The sequence below is a fragment of the Ananas comosus genome, linkage group 19 (genome assembly GCF_001540865.1).
Source record: "Ananas comosus cultivar F153 linkage group 19, ASM154086v1, whole genome shotgun sequence".
In the NCBI taxonomy this organism is placed as follows: Eukaryota; Viridiplantae; Streptophyta; class Magnoliopsida; order Poales; family Bromeliaceae; genus Ananas; species Ananas comosus.
In genome coordinates, this window is record NC_033639.1 from 8929190 (window position 1) to 8946671 (window position 17482).

At 35.9% G+C, this 17482-nt stretch overlaps 2 protein-coding genes across 2 annotated transcripts; one reads left to right on the forward strand and one right to left on the reverse strand.

Annotated features, from left to right (window-relative positions):
* Positions 6732-7863, reverse strand: LOC109725157 (fasciclin-like arabinogalactan protein 14). Its single transcript, XM_020254245.1, has one exon. It carries the CDS (start codon positions 7801-7803, stop codon positions 6949-6951), a length of 855 nt encoding a protein of 284 aa, XP_020109834.1. The 5' UTR covers positions 7804-7863; the 3' UTR covers positions 6732-6948.
* LOC109724797 (AP2-like ethylene-responsive transcription factor AIL5) lies at positions 13868-17233 on the forward strand. The gene is made up of 9 exons (XM_020253726.1): positions 13868-13977; positions 14314-14517; positions 14657-14739; positions 14904-14912; positions 15322-15410; positions 15503-15576; positions 15700-15750; positions 15855-15931; positions 16304-17233. Exons 1-9 carry the CDS (start codon positions 13868-13870, stop codon positions 16930-16932), a joined length of 1326 nt encoding a protein of 441 aa, XP_020109315.1. The 3' UTR covers positions 16933-17233.

Consider the following 17482-nt stretch of genomic DNA (forward strand, 5'->3'; position numbering starts at 1 on the left):
GCAAATTTAAATTTGCAAAAATGGTCATGAACTTACCATGTAGGCGTCACATCAGCGCCACATGGACTGATTGGGGTGTTAAGTTGAACATGATAAACCATTTACCGTGTTTAAATACGGTGAATGATTCACCGTGTTCCAGTGTTTAGATACAGTGAATGATTCACTGTATTTAACTTAATCAACTAGCCTCACCCGGCACACATGGCGCTAACGTAGCGCCTACATGGCAGGGGCAGGACTAGTTTTGCAAATTTAAATTTACTGAGGCTATTTTTAAAATAAATTTTTTTCATGGGGCTAATTGCAAAAAAAGCTCAAATTTTAAATTTTAAATTTTTTTCAGGGGGCTAACGTAGCGCCTACATGGCAGGGGCAGGACTAGTTTGGCAAATTTAAATTTTTTTCAGGGGGCTAATTGCAAAAAAAGCTCAAATATTTTTCAGCGCCACGTGGACGGATTGGGGTGTTAAGTTGAACATGGTAAACCATTTACCGTGTTTAAATACGGTGAATGATTCACCGTGTTCCAGTGTTTAGACACGGTAATGATTCACTGTATTTAACATAATCAACTGGCCTCACTCGGCACACATGGAGCTAACGTCGCACCTACATGGCAGGGGCAGGACTAGTTTTGCAAATTTAAATTTACTGAGGCTATTTTTAAAATAAATTTTTTTCATGAGACTAATTGCAAAAAAAGCCCAAATTTAAATTTTGTATTTTTTTAATATGTAGGCATTAATTGTGCGACTTAAATTGCATCTATCGGAACAGATTTTATTACAATATTAATTAGTAAAATTAATTTAAAATTTTGTTCAGTAGATGCAATTTATTAGCGGAATGCTCGCGTGCAATATTTTCTCTCTCAATCGAAGTGGAGAGTTGGGAGACACGTCTAATTACGCACCCGCCCCAGCACTCTTTTCATGTAGTAAAAAAATAAAATAAAAAAGAATAAAAGAATAGATTTTCCACTTCAGATTTGATATTTCGTACACATATTTATTAAAAAAAGACTTTAGCATCAGAATCACGGCTAAGTAGGCATTAACAGAATTTTGACAAGGAGAATAGGCTATTTTTCAAATGCATGCGATGTTGTCAAAATCTTCGGTACAAGAATAGTTTTTTTTTTTTTTTTTGAGATATAGATAGTACGCTATCTGTTTCGTTTATTTCATTTAGAAATAAACTTAGCTGGAAAATAAACTTAACTGAAAATGTGAATCAACTAGAATTCGAATTTGGATCTCGAATACCAACCACGAAGCCTTTTGCCACTTGCTCTAAAGACAGTCGGTTACAAAAATAGGTAGTGTTTTAGTTTTGAGGGTATCTTGATCTTTCCCATTTCATCTCAAATTTGTACTTGTGTGGCAACGGCATGGATCTGCTACTCAACTAGTAGATGCCAAATTAAGCTTTTCATTGTAAACGCCACAATAAAGTGGCTTACAGTTATAGCCTTATAGGTCTTCAAAATCAACAGTTGACTTTTTTCTACAGTACAAAGTTTTTATTTATTTATTTATTTAAGCATTACTCTAGAGTTATTACAAAGTTGTACAAAAAAAAAACTACTTTGAGTTTATTTTTGTGTAGTTACGTAGCGATTTTCAATCGGTTTAACATTTGTACTTAACTATTATGTAATTTTATTTCTTATACTTAACTAGTTTAAGTTTAATGTGTTGGATCGTTGGCACTAGTCATTAATTTTCAAAACTCGAACTGTCAGAAATACGCAACCAATTTATTTAAAGTATACAGATACAGCGCCCACAGGATACTGGCCCATTTAAGCCAACAAATACCCCTGTATACAGCGCCCACAGGATACTGGCCCATTTAAGCCAACAATCACCCCTCCAGCTGCATGCGGGAATCGAACCCGTGACCCTCCAACTCTGATACCACTTGTCGGATCGTTGGCGCTAACCATTAATCTCAAAAACTCGAGTTGTTAGAAATACGGAACCAATTCACTTAAAGCGTACAGATACAGCGCCCACGGATCTCGATTGTGACTCGGGCCAATCAGTCTCATGCCATTTCGAACATGACTCGGCCTACCTAGCCTCACGCCACCTTGAACATGACTCGGCCCAACATAGCCTCCCGCCACATGGCAGGATGTTGGCCCATTTAAATTAACATAATGTTTTTAGCCATTGGTTCCCAATATATACTTAGTTCTTTTCTTTGGTCATTGAACTTTTTATTATTTATTTTGATTAAATTTTGCTGTTAAAAATGCCGTTAATTTTTATGCCGTTAAAATATTTATTAAAATTAATAGTATTTTTAACTATAAAGATTTAGTTAAAAAAATACTAAGAATTAAAGAGCAAAACAACAGCTACCACTTTGTCATTGCAAACTAATTATCCACGATAGATCTTTACAGTATAACAAAATAGTTATCATAAAAATGTCGAGCGAAAATAAATAAAATGACGTGATTGTGGAGCACCATGTGCTAAATTGTGCGAAAAATTCTATAATTTTTTTTCTCATTTTATATCTTTAGATTAATGGAAAACTTAAGATAGTCAATGCAAGATTTGGACTGTTCTCTAATTCTCGCAAAGCACGAGGAAGAAATTAACTGGGACACAATAGAGTAATTAGTAATTTTTGGAGGACCTAATTGCTAGATTTATTAAGGATGAACTTTAATTCTGCGTAATAATTAATGAATTCGCATATATAGTAACATAAAAATATAAAATTTACAAATAATAAAATATAACATTTTAATAAGGGGTAATAAGGTGCAATGTGTAAATGCTAAAGAATTAAAATTTTCCTGTAGCTTTTTGAATAAAAAATTTAGGGGCTAAATTGTCATTTCATAGAAATAGTTGTACGTTTCCAACATTTCTCTCAACCAACAACTACCCAGATTTTAAAGCCGACGTTGGAAGTATCCGTCACCGTCCGTGGTTTGCGTTGGCCACCGAATAACGGTGCCCAAATATGCATAGGAAACCATTTTTGCCGTGGACCTGGTCCACCACATCATTAAAGAAAAATTTCAATATAAGAAGGTTTTTCAAGAGGAAAAAACGTCCCTACAATATAGAAATTAAATACTAGTGCCTCAAAAAATATCGCCATATAAATTTTCTATTGTTTCACACTAATTTATTAAATGATAAATTTTACTATTATTTTTAGGGTTAATTTTATACAATTTTTCATAAATATACCAAATAGCAGATATATCCTTACAAAGTTTAAATTATCAGATTTATTCCTTCAAAAGTTCAGTAATTAAACTGACTATCCCTAGAGCAAGTGACAAAAGGTTTAGTGGTTGGTATCCGAGATCCCAAGTTCGAATCCTTGATTCACATTTCCAGCTAAGTTTATTTCTAAATAAAATAAATAAAACGGGTAGCGTGCTGCCTATCTCTAAAAAAAAAAAAAATAACGTTCATATTTACTCATCTGATTTATTACCATTAGTTTTTTTAACAACATGTGCGTAACATGATAATTTTGCCCTTACAAATTTCTCTTTATAAAAAACTTTTTCTCTCTATATAGAAGCTTTCTTTCTTTTTTTCTCTTTCCTCATCTTTGCCATGGAATGTGTGGCGTATTTTATTTTTGCTGCAAGCGAAGATCTCGCCTTTGACATCACCACCGCTATAAATCTTGCCGTCGTTTTGAATAAAAAACGAGAGGGTGAGAAAGATGACGAAACTCAACATTGCAATACAAATTATATATACAAAAGGTGAAAAATTCATTTTATCTTTTAGCTAATTATGGTTAGTTTTTTTAACTTATGATTATCTAAATTTATATTTACAAACGGTAGAATTGTTGGAGGATAAATCTGATAACTTAAACTAATGTAGGAATATATTTACTATTTGATATCTTTACAGAAAGCTATATGCAAAAATTTCTTTATTTTTAATTTTCGTACACTTTATTTGCCGAATTTTAACCGACGCTTTCAAATACGATGCTAGACTATATTGAAACGCTTTTAAGCATCGCTAAATATTTAAAAAAAATCTCTTTTTTTTTTTGTGGTCAGTCACTGTTGTGGTTGAATCTGTAGTTCATCATGTGAAATACACGAATCGCAAAACAATAAAACCGTGCATTTGCATCTTCTACTTTGTGCTTTTATAATTAAGTTGTGTTTTTTTTTTTTCTTCTTTTTGTTACTTTATTTTTATTTTTCTATAAAAATTTCGACACTGAATAGAATACGATGATACCAATTAACAACATAGCACACAAACAACACGCGCTCATCATTTTAGTTGACTTAGAATTAACGTACCACTAACCTGTAGCCAACTCATCTCCTCTTCACCTGAACACACATATCATTATTTTTTAATATTTTTTATTGAAGTGTGAATAAAATTTTAACTTTATTTTTATTTTAAAATAAATGATAACAAAATGTGTAAGATAAACAATTTATGCATTTAGATAGAGCCAAAGAACCAGCGATTATCATATCTAATAAGAGAAGATTTTGAAATCTATGTTGGGGAATAAACTCAGTACATAATGTACATTAGCTTTAAGTTGTATTAAATGCAGTGCCCCCGAATCCCCGATCACAATTGAAGAAGCACCCTTAAATTACTTCCATGTGGACACAAATTCCTTTACTACAATGGGTACCAACATATAGATTTTAGCGCTTATAGATTTTAGCGAAATTAATCTGCACCATCTATATCAGACGACACGAATTAATTATACTAAAAATTAGCAGATGGATGAAACTACGTGCCCGTAAAAAATTCTATACACGGAGTAGTAAGAAATTTGCTTCTTACTACAATAGAAGAGTACATATTTTTATCACATCCCGGATTGCAGCGGAAGTTCCGGGTTTATATCAATAGACCCACCGTATGCACAAGGTTACACCTTATATATACGAAGCGTCAACAAATTCTGTCGAAAAAGATTACGAAAATTCAACTACAGTAGATTTACTAAAAGAGTACAATAAAAATTATATACTATAATAACACTGTAGATATATATATATAATCATCACCACACCAAATTCTTAAAATGGTACAATATTTCTGGCCACTCCAAATATCAAAATACTGCATAGACTGCTATATATATATATATATATTGATAGATGGCCCAGCTACACATATACATACCCCAATTAAAAACATTCGTATGTTTAAATAAGCATTTGATTAATGTTCTAAAAATAACGAGGATGGTTAGCACTAAGCCACTAATTAACTCAGTTGTCGTTTTACAAGCGATATCTAAGTCAATAATACTCTATCAAAATATTTTTATAGTTCCTCACTTTGCCCCCCCATGGTTTCGTAGTTTCTCATTTCAAAAACCCCCCTGTGGTTTCGTAGTTTCTTACTTTGCCCTCCCGTGGTTTAAAATGTATCAATTTGCTCCCCTGTGGTTTCTTTTTTCTCTTTTTTTTATCAATTTTATTATATTTTTTTCTTAAATCAGTGATAAAGTTAAAATTAAAATGTACTAAAATGAATATTTGATAAATCTAGATAGGTATCTGAAGTTTTTTGTATATAATTTAATAAAATATTAACGAAAAAGCTACCGGAAAGATAAAAACAAAACCACAGGGGGGCAATTTGATACATTTTAAACCACAGGAGGGCAAAGTGAGAAACTACGAAACCACAGGGGGGTTTTTTGAAATTTTTCCTAAATTTAATCACGAGCTATACTATATTTTTACAGTATTTTATTAATATGATGATTTGAAGTATAGTTATTGAACAGTTCATGCAATTCGCGAGACTGATAATTATAGTACACCAAAGGCTAATTTGCATTAAAAAATTTATTGATTTTATATTTTTATAAAAACAAATCTTTTCTATTTTTAGTTTTTAAAGATTCGACCTGAATTTTTAGTGAACATATCAAATTATTTATATTTCTTTTTCTATTCTCTCTCGATCGTCCCTCTCCTCTTAATTTAGTCCTAACACATTTAATCTTCTTAATTTTTTAGATATAACTGTCATTCAAAATATTATTATTGTTGGGTTAAGAAATTTAGTACTATTATATTTTATATTTATATATAGTATTATTCCAAATTTTAGGAATGTCATATGTAGTGGCACTTTTGGAGGCTGTAAAATTTTATTTTATTCAATTTAATTCTAAACACCAAATAGAATATTCCATGCATCTAAACGTTGCATTGAGATGGTTTAGCCCAACCAACTCAAGCTCGGAATTGACTTGAACTTTGGGCTGGGCCGATTACGCTGGGCTCAGCCCTCGAATACTTGTTAATTATAAAAAAAATAACCCACAATTCACTAAAAAAAAAAAAATTGGTGAGGAATTCTAAGAAAAAGTTTTCCTTGAAAATTCAATTTTTCAATTTTCCGTCCAATTTGGTACTAAAGAAAGCAAGCTTTTATGAAATATTTTGTTTCATATTTCCATAAAACTAATTTTGGGTCAATTTCTATAATTAAGTTGATATTTTGAGTAACATGGTATTAGAACTAGTTTTGAGTCTCTTTTGTTATTAGAGGTTTTAAGTTTGATTCCAAATTTCACAGCATATTTCATATCTGTTATTCCAAATATTCTTGACCTAGTCGTTTTTTTAACTTATAAAACTTATTTTATGAACGAGGTTATGTACATATCCATGTGAATATACCATAAATCTAATCTAAATAATTAAAAATTGATTAATCTGCAAAACTTGTCTTATTGATCTCTTTTCACAAGAGACAAATATTCAACTCCATGCAACCAATCAAGTTTGCATGCATGCTTATACATAAGCTTCTAAACACCTCCTACGTACGTACGTGAACCCAAATGGAGATTTATAGCTTGGGAACACATAATTAAATCCCCTAAATTATTTAAAAAAAAAAAAAAACACACACACTAATTACTAATAAATAAATTCAATCAGAGAACACCACCAAGCGCAGCAACAAAGGCCACCACAATGCCAATTCTCCCGGCCACCTCACGCGTCGTCATCGCCGCCGCATCGCCCCCTGCAACCGGGCCGGGCGCATTCGCCGGAGAGACGCGGTAAGCGACCGGCGCGGGAGGTGAAGCGATCGGCGCCTTCGGAATCGGGGGGCTCCCGATCGGCGACGGTATCGGTCCCCCGCTCACGGGCGCCGGCGTCGGCGGCATCGTAGGCGCCCTCGGCTTCGGCCTCGACGGCGCAGGGGCCGGCACGGGGGCGGCGTTCGGTGAGGGAGTCGGCGCGCTTTGCGTGTTATTGGTCCCGGCGGAGACCCCCGGGGGGACTATGACGCTGCTCAGCTGGAGCACGGAGATGCTGTAGGGGTGCGTGACGAGCACCTTCACAAACTTGGAGGAGAGGGGGGCGCCGGGCACGGCGGAGCCGAAGGCGACGTCGCCGTTGGGCATGTCGGTCACGTTCAAGAAGCCGGCGAGGCCCGACGCCAGGCCGGAGGCCTGGAAGAGGGTGGGGAGGGCGGCGGTGCGGTTCGTCATCTTGCGCAGCTTCGCATCGTCGTAGTAGTCGAGGACGACGTGGAGGCTGAGGACCTTCTTGATGAGGTCCAGCGGCCGGCCCGCGGCCGCGGAGACCGCCGCGTTGTCGGCCGCGAGCACCGTGAGGGTGTCACGGCGGTTGATCTCCGCGGCGAGGCCGGTCCGCGAGAGGAGGTTATTGAGGGCCGAGAAGTCGGGGAATTGCGAGAGGATCGTGGTGATGTTGAATGCGCCGGCGAAGGCGGGGACGAGGAGGAGGAGCAGGAGCATGAAGGGGAGGGTTGAAGCCATGGTTGATATAGAGAGAGAGAGAGAGAGAGAGAGAGAGAGAGAGAGAGATGGATGGATGAGGAGAGATTAAGGGATGAGGAAGGGGGTTAAGTATATATAAAGAAGGTTTAAGTAGTGTATGATAGATATATTTGAGTGATTGGTTAGGAGGGAAAGAGGGAGGGGAGGGCAATTTGGATGGAACAATTGGAGGGGGTGTCTAAAGTTTAGGACAAATTATTGCATGAACACCAACATTCCAGCATCTACACAAATTTACGCAACAAACAAAACTCGTAAAAATTAAGAAGATAACTAATTCACAAATCTCGATTGTGATTTGACACGAAAAATCAATCTTCTGTGTATGAATAAAGCACAGTATAATCAGAGTCAATATAATAACTATAATATTAAAATAATAATTTAAAATTCTTGTTTGTATCTTTTATATAATGTATAATATGAATGTACTTGATTGGATACTTTAAATATTTGGTGAAATTACTCTAAAAAAAAAACAACAAAAAACTTTATGAACACCTTCGTAAGAGGTCATTGGGTGGTTAGTGGGCCAAACCTGGCCTAGCCCAATTAAAAATGGGTCCAAGATTACGTTTATGGCCTACGTGGGACCACATTTTGCGAAATGGGGGATGCGCAACGAGAGGAGTGAAAATGGGCCCATTTTCTCCCTCTATTTCTCTCTTTTTATTTTTTATTTTTTTGTGTGATCTAAGTTATTTGGGACCAGAGAAAATTTTCTGTTTAACCGCCACACCACGTCAGCAATATATAACCAATCAAATACATACTTTCGAGAGAAAAGTATAACAAATTTTTTTTTTTATAAACCATAATAATGGGATGGGTGAATTTTAGGAGACAGTTGTGATTTTTTTTTTGAGAAATAGGTAGCACATTATCTGCTTCATTTATTAAGCAAAATGAACTAAGTGTACAAGATGGAAGCAGTTAAGGCCTCCATACGTAGAACCAGCAAAAAGAGATAAAATTAAAAAGCAAAAAAGAAGAGGTAAGGTGAGAAAAGAAAGAGGGAAAGAGGGTCTAATGGCACATCAGAGCAGTGCGGTCCAGTTGTAGATCAGTAATTTAACACGTTTAAGAGACCGGAAAGCATCGGGCCGCTTTCCTCGGAAAACGGAGATGTTTCTATCCGTTCAAACCACCCACCAAATCGCCGCTAGAAGAGTCAAACGTTGTTTTCTCAGCGAATCAACTGGGTTGTTGGAAATTTCGGCCCAAAGACTTGTGACGTCGCTCGTGAAGTCGTCAGTTGCGTCCAATCCTTCCACACTGAGGAGGAGGTGATGGGTCAGTTGCGTTGGTCGTGACGTCGCCCGTAAAGTCGTCAATTGCGTCAGTTGTGATTGGTTGAGCCACGCCACATAGGATATATGATGAAAAACTTGCTTGTGGGCCTTAGCCTCGATTGTAAATTTGTAACCCCTTTGTAGACCCATTTCTCAACACCCAATAAGTTAACAAGGCGACAATCTGCATATTAATAACTAGCTACACTTAGTTTGGTAATGTGGTGATTAAAATTATTATTTAATTTTATATTTTTGGATGGTCCAAAAAAAAATTTAAAAATACATTTCACTTTTTGCCTCATTTTATATTATAAAATTATAGTGGCAACGACTTCGGAAAAAGCACGTGATGGACTACATTTTTTTTTATGGTTGTTGTCACCATAATTTTATAGCATTAGATGAGGAAAACTCCGTAGCTCTTTTAATTTTTTTAGACCTCCCAAATTATAAAAATAATATTTTTAGCCGCCATGTATATTACCAAGTTAGGCCTCAGACAAGTGATTTTTTTCTACCTAACCAGTTTTTGCTTTAATTCGTGTGATTTGCACATAGATTTTTTTTTTTTTTTTTTTAATACTCAACGTCCAGTTTTTGCTCGGAACCTACGAGAATTTCATGCTTACTCCGATACCATATGAAGCAATCATTTTTTCTAAAATCTTAATCTATTAGAAAATAATATTTTAAGGTGAGGTGTATGAATTAAAGACCAAGTTATCCGAATGTGAAATGACTTGACCTAAAAAGTGTGACAAAAAATCGCATAAATGTACTCTACTATGTGCGTGTAACACATGCAAAGCTGTATATCCTGTATCTACTTAGGAATACATAAATATTCAACTCCCTGAAGAATAATCTATAATATCAGCATGGGATGTGCATATGATGGTGATCTTTTTGTTAAGCTTTTTCTCATGTAGGAACAACGTGGGGGAATGATCCTCCACACAAAGATTATCTACTTTCTATATATTTTTGGTTTGACTCACCACCAGCCACCAAATGTATAGTTTTCTACGCATATCCCGTAGCAACAAATGTTGTGAATCGCAAAAGACCTAAATTTTTGTAGTATGTAGTTTAGAAAACAAGATACACATGCTACCTATTGAACAAACTATAAGTAGCCATGCTTGAGTTTGCTTAAATTATGATTATTAGACCGAGCGACTAAGCCATGAATTAGAACTCAAAGAGGAGGAAAAAAGTTTGTCGGGTTCGTCGGCCAGCTATTGCCGATGACGGCAGAAAAGATGTGCTCGAGGAATAAGACTAGAGATCACAATGGAGCGAAAGGGCCCGAGGGTTCAAGAAAAGATTGGGAGCGCAAATTCTAGAGCAATACTGCTGGTACGTTCCAAAGTGGGGTATAGATCTTCAACCACTTTATCCAAAAGTCATTAATTCTCGATTTATCGCATCAACTTTTTTTATTTTTATTAAAAATTATTTGAATTTTTATAAACCCTAGAATATGAGTATAAGATCTAAACTCTCTTTGATGGTGTATAAGTAGAATTTCTCCAAAATTTGTAAAAGAAATTTCAATTTGGCCCGCCCTAAAAAATAAAATTTATAATATTTTGATTTTTACTATAAAAGACTTGTATACAATTTTAAGAGTTGAGAAAGGCCATGGTCACTGTGAGACTCATAATGTCTCCATGATAGACCTTCATTAATCTTAGCTTTGTAATAAAGTTACTGTACGTGTTGTTTGATGTAGTGATATTTACTTACTGGTTTTGAGCAATACTTTATTGAAAATTTCAAACAATTTTATATTATATTTTTGAGAGTTAAAATCGAGCATGTCACTCATTTGTAAACTTATGCGTGCAATGTCAAAAAAAAAAAAAAAAAAACTCATGATTTGCAGAATTAGTTTCTTATTCATAAGCCCTTATAAATTTTGATGAATTAGAAGGATTATAACACATTGTTGTTGTTAGAAATATTAATTATAAGCTTATATTGACTTATATAACATGTCCTGTTAAATTTTTATCACTTAATTTCGAAGTAGAAAGCAAATAGCTAGAAGAGTATTTTAAAAGTTTGAGTGCTATAATGCAATAAAACAAAAAATAATCAGAGTAAAACTCAAGCAATAATTTAGAAACTAAGATTTAATCTAGAAATTATACATCATTCTATACGATGTATGTACGTAGAATCCTGAATTACCGCCATTATTGATAAGGATATAGATCCAAGCTCTTCGCTATATATAACACTAGAGTTAATATTAATCAACGTAGTAATGCATGCATGAAGCTGATCAGTATATACCATATATATATACACACACTAACAAATTAACTAGAGCATATATAGGTTGTCGGATCGCTGACGCTAGCCACTAATCCTAAAAGTTCGAGCAGTTAGAAATACGCAACCAATTCACTTAAAACATATAGATACAGCACTCTACTAGTCTCGATTGTGACTCGGCCCAACCAATCTCACGCCACTTTGAACATAACTTAGTCCAATCCAGCCTCATGTCATTTCGAACATAACTCGATCTAATCTGACCTCCTACTACAGAACAAGATACTGACCCTTTTAAGCCAATATATCTAGGTGCTATACAGGATCACTTCGTAGATCATCAGCTTCAAAGCACGCACACAGAGCTCTCGCTATCACCATGTGATTTTGATCAGACGCTGTCGACCCACCGTGGGATCCACCGCGACTTGCATGCATGTATCCTCTCCTTTCGCTCCCATCTCTAGACCCCAACTAATTAATACAAATTAAAATAATCATAACTTATATCCATTAATTAGCTTAAAATTTTGAGTTCAGAATATATTTTAACATGGTATCAAAGGTTGCTTCACACACACTTCTTTTATGTACGTACAGTCCAGTTTCTTTACTGGTTCGTCTATCTAATTCTCGTACAACTGTTTTAAATACAAAGAATATTTTCTCTACCTATCAGGTTAAGCTTCTGCGTTGGACCTTTTGTCTTGGAGATTATAAGAGGTAACACACTCATTGAATTAATTGTAATGGATTCTCTAAAAAGTTAATTAGTTCGTACGTGTATTGAAGGGAATTTATAAGTGATTAGGGAGAGAACAAAGGGGAACAGAGAGGATGAAGGAAAAAAGAAACGCTGTGGCCCCATTCAAACGACACTTGTTCCCTCCTTTTCTCTCGTGGTTCCCGTGCTCGGTACATCTAAATTAACTCCTAAATTAACTTACTTGTAGGCTCGATCTCCTTTTCTCCCGTGTTTAATATTATATTCAATACTCTTCTTAACGCGCGACTGAGTTCGAAACATGCATTTTGATAAGTCCAAAACATAAATTTAAATTAAATAAGAGGAAGTTAGTAATGATAAGAGTTTGGTACGACGCAAGCTTAGGATCTCCTGTTTGATACCATGTTAACTTAAATAAAATAATCGTTATTATCTAAAAACGTAAACTGCTAGAGAACAATGTTTATATATATATATATATATATATATATATATATAACAGGTGCTACAAAAGGCTAAGAAATAAAAAAAATAAAAGCATATATGCTTAATTTGTAAAAGAAAAGTTTTTATGAGAATAAAATTTATTTTAATTTATTGAGGTTTTGGTATAGGATGAAAATGTATAGTTTGTAGGACATGCATATATTTTATTTAAAGTATTGAATATAAAATTATAATAATAATATTTTTTAATAGTTTAAATTTTTAGAGTAATCGATTTTTTGCATGAAGCATAGATACTGAGTTTATTTCCTCCTATGCATTTCAAATACACGCAATTGATAGTATATGTTGAATATAATTATCGTTTCATTTATTATAACTAAAGCTAAGGCTAATTAATAGTTATATATATTTTTATACGTAATATAGTTTTTTCTATATGTGAAACCAACCATTCTAAAAAGAGAAATGCTAAAGTCCACAACCCAAAGAGGATTGTAACGTTACAACTCTTAATCCAAAATTTGTAATCTTATCCTTCAGTTTTTTTTTTTTTTTTTTTTTAGAATTTGCTATATAAAAAGAGGGTTGATGAAACGAGTAGAGAAACATGAACCGTTGGATGATATAAAGTTGTATGATTATAACCAAAAAGTGATCGATTGTGGGTTAGTTTTCGGCCCAAGATTCTTTTCAGATCTCTTTTACATGCATCCAAACACCTCCAAACTTAATTTATTATTGTAGATCTCTTTTATAAGTTTTTCACTATTAGATCTATTTTTTTTTATCATATCTATCTCTTAAATTATACTATTCTGCCAACCACACCCACTCAACTCTAGGAGATTACTATTATTTTAACCCTATGAATCTTCATTCAAATACCAAAAATCTATAAACACCAATGATTTGATACTTTTAAAAATATAGAAACTTAATTTTCTGTACATAACCTATGGTAAATTATAACACCTACAAGGTGCTAAATCCTTCTCTTAGATATGATTTTAATATTAGAGAATTTATAAATACTTATAAATTATTTATTTATTTACTGAACTTGACCAAATTCAATGAATCTAATGACGCCTACAATCCTCAAAAAAACACTGCAGTAGGAAGTTATCTAACGATGCCTTATCTAGGATTCAAATTTTATTTTTTAGATTTTAGTATTAAAATACGTTCAATGAAAGATTGGAATGAGGCAAAACTAATTATAGCTGGGGGATCAAGAGATCTCCAATAAAATATCTTTTGAGAGCTCCCTACTGAAATTTTATCCACGATGCTCGTCCTTGGTGCGTGGCGAGAACATAATTACCAAAAGTGCTTCGCAGGCGCATGGGAACGATTGCAAACCCTAATTTCGGTCAAGCGGACCGACCAGGCGCTCCCGTGAAAAGCTTCCAGTTGTCCCCCCCATCCCCACCCCCACCCCATCTTCTAATCCCCCTCTCCCTCTTATCTTATTCTTAAATAAACTCACTAATTAACTATTTCTCTCTCTCTCTCTCTCTCTCTCTCTCTCTCTCTCTCTTATATTAATACTCTTTTATTTGTTTATGTATACAATAATCCTCGCCGTGCTCTCTTTCTCTCTCATCTTCATATTCATCTTCTTCTTCTTCTTCTCCTTCCACTCTCCGCTTTCTATAACACCATCCTCACCCTCAACTCTTCTTCTTCGCTCTTCTTCTTCTTCTTCTTCTTTCGCTTTGTTTGCTCTCTCAGCTGTGAGAAAACAGTAAGCTTAGTGCGGAGTAAATTAAGAGGCTCGAATGGAGGGCTCCGCGCACAACTGGCTCTCTTTCTCCCTCTCTCACCATCATGGCCTCTTCGAAGCCTTCTCCACTCCGCCGCCGCGGCGGAGCCGAGGAGGGTGGCGGAGGAGTCAACTTTCGGTCAACGCACCTCCATTTACCGTGGGGTTACGAGGTGAGCACGCGTACGTGTGCGCGCGTACGTACGTAGCTTCGTTTGGCTAAAATATTAAGAGGGGTATAACCGGAAGAGAAAAGTCGCAGGGGCGTATTTTGGGAATTTGCTGATTGGGTGGGGCTATTTTGGTAAATAGGCACAGGTGGACGGGCCGGTATGAGGCGCACCTCTGGGACAATAGCTGTCGCCGGGAGGGTCAAAGCCGAAAAGGGCGCCAAGGTAGCGTGTAAAGATCACACTAACCTGCGCCGGTCCCTGCGCATTTTAGATTTGATCCTTTACTTTTCACTAACGTGCGCACCCTTTTGCTCTTTTTTTTTTTCCTGGTTTCATCTACGTGGCGCGTTCTGATTGGGCGGCTCCTGACCATGCATCTCTCTCAGTCTACTTAGGTAAAATTTCATCTAAGATTATAATTTGAGTTACGCAATTAATTAAAAGAGAGCATGATATAAAGTAAAAGTTTAATTTACAGTGAAGCTTTTGTATTTAGAGCTTAAAATCTTAGCTCAGCTTTTAGTTATATATAAAGAAAGTTTTTGAAGCGATCTATTTGCAAAATGTTATATACACAAAAAATATCAATGACCGAAAGTATAAATGAGATCCAACATACACTAAAAAGCTTTATTCAGGATACTCGCGAATGGCGATCCAATTAGAATTAGCACAGATTTTAAAAAGGCTCTTCCATATGATTCACAATGTTATACATTTGATATAAATTTCAATATTTGATCTCTTGCAAAAAAAAAAAAAAGAGTAGTTCTTAAACATTTTTTGAACTTGAAAATATTTTAGGTGGCTATGACAAAGAGGAAAAGGCGGCGAGAGCGTACGACCTCGCGGCGCTCAAATACTGGGGTCCAAACGCGACCACGAACTTCCCTGTAAGCGACCACACCACGCTCCCTCTAGAGACTAAAATCAAAATCTCAACATATAGAAAAGTGTATTAATACGTATTTCGTATCGTATATAGGTGTCGAATTACGAGAAGGAGTTGGAGGAGATGAAGACCATGACGCGCCAAGAGTTTGTGGCCTCTCTGCGAAGGTACGCAAACCCTTGCATGCATACATGCATGTAACATGCAAATGCAGCACGTCCATAGAGGAGTCTTTGGATATGTGGGTTTATTTGTGACCTCATCTTTTTCTTTTTTTTTTTCCTATACAGAAAGAGTAGTGGGTTCTCTAGAGGAGCTTCCATATATAGAGGAGTAACAAGGTTAGAACATCCATCTCTTTCAATATGTTTTTGAATATTAGTTGATGCTTAACGTAGTTTCTTTCTTATGCATAAATTTTATGAATACATATATGATTCGACAGGCACCACCAACATGGCCGTTGGCAGGCGAGGATCGGCCGAGTAGCCGGCAACAAGGACCTCTATCTAGGCACTTTCAGTAAGTGATCGATCCGCTTGACAATTGAAAAAATATTTTAGCTTGTTAACTTGGTTATGCTTTGCATTGTCTTTGTTCTAAATTTTTATTTTATTTAATGCACCAAAGGATGGTTAGTTGTTTCCAATCTATAAATCTCTTTGGTTTTCTTGGTACCAATGAAAATTAAAATTTAGTAGCAAACTTTTCTACATTTGTGCCTTATTAATTAAAGAAGTTAAATGAGCTTGCAAGCTATTGAGACTGGTAAAATTTGAGTTCAAACATAAAATAAAGGGGAAAAAAAATAGTGTAACCAAGCAATGCCTTAGCATTTTCATTAACTTTACAATTAAGTAAATCGAAATTTTACAATTAAATTTGTGTTCGTAGGCACACAGGAGGAAGCGGCGGAGGCCTACGACATAGCAGCGATCAAATTTCGGGGCCTCAATGCGGTGACCAACTTCGACATGAGCCGCTACGATGTGGAGGCCATACTCAACAGCGACCTGCCGATCGGGAGTCTATCTTCCAAGGCATCGAAGGTCTCATCGGACGCATCCTCGATGACATCCGCATCCGAACTCAGGCCCGGGAGAAGCGCGGAGGCGCCATCGCAAGGTGGCCAAGACTACTGGTCTCTCCTCGCGCACCACTACCACCAACAAGAGCTCTACAACGCATCATCGGGCTTCGAAGTGTTCGGTTCCGGGGTTAATGTGGATTTTTCAGCTAGTAGTGGTGGTGGTGGTGGTGGTGGCAACAGTTATGGTGGTGGGGTTATGTGGAGTGGTGGTGGTGCAATGGCTCACCAAATGCATGATAATAGGGGGAGTAGTAGTAGTAGCAGTGCATGTTCAAACATTCCTTATGCCACACCTATTGTTATGGGAGGGAACTATGAGAGCTCAAATAGTAATGTGGGGAGCTGGGGTACTGCACCTTCTTACTTCTATAATTACCAGGGTGCAACCTCTAATGCTTCAGCTATGCACACAGCTCTTTATGGAATGGAATGATGAGAATGATAAAGGAAAAGTAGAGAGAGAGAGAGAGAGAGAGAGAGAGAGAGAGAGAGAGAGGTGACAGTGACCTCAGGAGGAGAGAATGCTACAGGGGAGCAGAGAAAGAGAGGGGTGATAGGGGACTAACATGGGATACAAAGTTTTGCTAGTTGTCATGCTCTTTTACTTTGTGTTATTCTTTTGCTGACACAATTCTGTACTAATCATTAGGGTAGCAGAGTAGCAGTAACATGAAAACCCTTTAAGCATCTTTTTTTGTATCTTGACTTAAATTTGTTTCTTCTGAGCTTGCATAACAATCATGCCAAAAATGACTTGCTTTAAATGTTAATTACTCTACAATTTTTTTTTTTTTGAGAAATTAAGTTAGCAAACTATTCGCTTCGTTTATTATTTTTTCTTTTAGAAAAAAGTTCATCTAGAAATAGAAATCAGCTAAACTCGGAACTTCCGCGAGTACCAACTATTAAGTTATTAGCCAAGTGCTTGTTTTAGGTACTCTACAATGTTGAATGCAACAAACACTAGTTATGTTACAATGTGC

Bases quoted from the DNA above. Each gene is read 5' to 3' on its own strand.
- LOC109725157 (XM_020254245.1), bottom strand. From the start codon at position 7,803: ATGGCTTCAACCCTCCCCTTCATGCTCCTGCTCCTCCTCCTCGTCCCC.
- LOC109724797 (XM_020253726.1), top strand. From the start codon at position 13,868: ATGCTCGTCCTTGGTGCGTGGCGAGAACATAATTACCAAAAGTGCTTC. The intron at 15,411-15,502 runs GTAAGCGACCAC...TATCGTATATAG, and splicing joins ACGCGACCACGAACTTCCCT to GTGTCGAATTACGAGAAGGA. The intron at 15,932-16,303 runs GTAAGTGATCGA...TTGTGTTCGTAG, and splicing joins CCTCTATCTAGGCACTTTCA to GCACACAGGAGGAAGCGGCG.